At 34.3% G+C, this 2414-nt stretch overlaps 1 protein-coding gene across 1 annotated transcript; it reads right to left on the bottom strand.

The window, feature by feature from the left end:
• Positions 1-7: 7 nt before the first annotated feature.
• LOC106766137 (TMV resistance protein N) lies at positions 8-1576 on the bottom strand (the record flags this gene model as incomplete). The annotated part of the gene is made up of 2 exons (XM_014650894.2): positions 898-1576; positions 8-770 (listed from the first exon to the last, which is right to left on the bottom strand). Coding segments are annotated over exons 1-2 (1251 nt in total), but the record flags the coding sequence as incomplete, so codon positions are not given.
• Positions 1577-2414: the final 838 nt, after the last annotated feature.

The following is a 2414-nucleotide window of genomic DNA, read 5'->3' on the forward strand; positions in this document are numbered from 1 at the left end:
CCATTTTAGGAATTTTCTTGTACTGATCCAAAGCATACTTCCATTGTTCTATATTTTTTCCAAATAAGTTGGAACCTATTACTTCCAAAGCCAATGGAAGGCCCGAGGCATAAGTTACTGCCAGATTTAAAACATCCTTGTAACTTGGATCAAATTTTTCAAACTTGAAAGATTTCCAAGTAAGTAATTCAAGAGCATTTTCCTCATTCAATTCTTTAACCTCGTATGTTCTTTTAACCCGATGACATTTTAGCAACTGTTTGTCTCGAGTTGTTATGATGATTCTACTGCCTAGACCAAACCAATGTGGTCTTCCTGCAAGTGCCTGTAGTTGTTCCTCTTTGTCAACATCATCTAGAATCAAAAGAACCTTCTTTTTCTGGAGCCTGTGCTGTATTACAGAAATTCCCTTTTTGACACTTGTTAACTTAATCTCTCCAACAGTTTCGGAAAGAAGGTTGCTTTGGAGATGCAGTAACCCATGTTTGCTCGAAGTTTCTCTCACGTTTTCAAGAAAACATAAAGCTTCAAAATGGTCAGCAATGGAATTATAAACTGCAGCAGCAAGTGTCGTTTTCCCTACTCCACCAAGTCCATGGAACCCCACCATGTGGACAACATCATCACATCCAACATCTAGAAGCAACTTTACTTCTAGCACCTGTGACTCTAATCCAACTGGGTAATCCGCAACATGTAAAGCAGCACGGTTAATCTTGCTGCAGACCAACTCAACAATCCTCTCAATGAACTCATATTCATATCCTTCCCTATTCAATCAGAAAATTTTGTGAGAAGTCAAGCTAAACTCTTTATACGCTTTTTTAAAAGTCTGTGCTCCAAAATTTATCAGTATGAAAAGTTTTAAAAGAAAATAATGGGAGAGGAACAGTGTACCCATGTTTGAAATGATAGCCAGACAAGTTAGCCACTTGATGCAGAGCCATCTTCCATGTTTCAAGCTTCTCCCAGTTGGAATAAGAATTCAACTTGTTTTGATGATGAGCCAACGCCTCTCGAAAAGTACCTGTGTGGTGTCTCACATGAGAAGGGTCAACTCCATAAAAAACTGGGAAAATCAACCGACCCTTATGCTTAATAAACCTCAGGATGTAATGAAGTTCATTTAAGCAGAAGGTGGAAGATGCATAGTTTTGAGAGAGGACAATGATGAAAATTCTGGAGTCTTGGATTGCGTTCTCAAGTTCAGAGGAAATCTGGTCCCCTCTGGGAAGGTGGTGGTCATCGATGAAGGTGTGAATTCCTCTATCACAAAGAGATTTGTAGAGATTTCCTGTGAAACCTTGGCGAGTATCTTTCCCTCGAAAACTGAGGAACACATCATATCTGAATCTGTAAGGGAAGGAAGAAGGAGATGATTGCATGGCATGAGAAATGAAAGGAAAGGTATTAGGAATTCTAAGTATGAATCGCTATATAAGAAGAAAAAAGATGACAAAGTTAAGTAAGATATAAGGATGTTATCTTCATTAATTTAGGAACACATCGTATCTAATGTGTTAGGAGTTCTAACTATGAATGCTATATAAGAACAAAAGTTTAGAAAGTATTAGTATTTGTTAGAATGTAAGAAGTTTCAGTTGGAAAAAAATGATAAGGTTAGATAAGATACAAGGGTACGAAAAGAATGATACTGAAGATACATTCTAAAAAATCAAAAGTCATTCTTTATCAAGAGAAATCTTGAAGATCATGACAAACCTGCAATTCGAATTCTCAACTACTATCAAATGCAACAATTATAAAGGATGCAAATCTATGTGATAAGACTAATGAAAAAACAAAGCAATTAAAGATAATGATACTTTGACAACATTATTTTGACAACATTTTATCATCATTTACGTTTCATTATGTGATTAGTGCAAAATTACTCCACAATCAATAAAAATAATCATAAATACCAATATGGACAATCATAGAATGACACGTAGATAATATTAAAATATTGTCAAAATATCATTATCCATATCAAAATGTTGTGAAATTGTTATATCAATAGTGTTTAGTGAGATATTGGGTTGAGAACTAACATTTTGTAAATCTTTCACCTAGAAAAATTTTAACATGTGAACTGAATTGTATACTCTTGTGAGTGATTTTTTATTACAAAAATAATTAAAAGTTCATGATCTCAAGGAGAAAATGAAAAGAATACTTAGATAGGCTAATATTCGGCGTAGTCTAAAGAGATTTATACTCATTATAACTGAAAAGATTGAAATTAATTGTAAACTGGAGAAAGTGATACTTGTTAGTCGTCAAGATATTGATTAATGAAATTTTTTAGACAAATTGTTTAAAAGATGAACAAATATGAATTCTTTGTGTTTCGGTAACATTTGTCTGGGTCGGTCGTTCTTCCTTGCTATGCTTTGATCATCCAACTCTTC

The sequence above is a fragment of the Vigna radiata genome, chromosome 7 (genome assembly GCF_000741045.1).
Source record: "Vigna radiata var. radiata cultivar VC1973A chromosome 7, Vradiata_ver6, whole genome shotgun sequence".
Classification (NCBI taxonomy): Eukaryota; Viridiplantae; Streptophyta; class Magnoliopsida; order Fabales; family Fabaceae; genus Vigna; species Vigna radiata.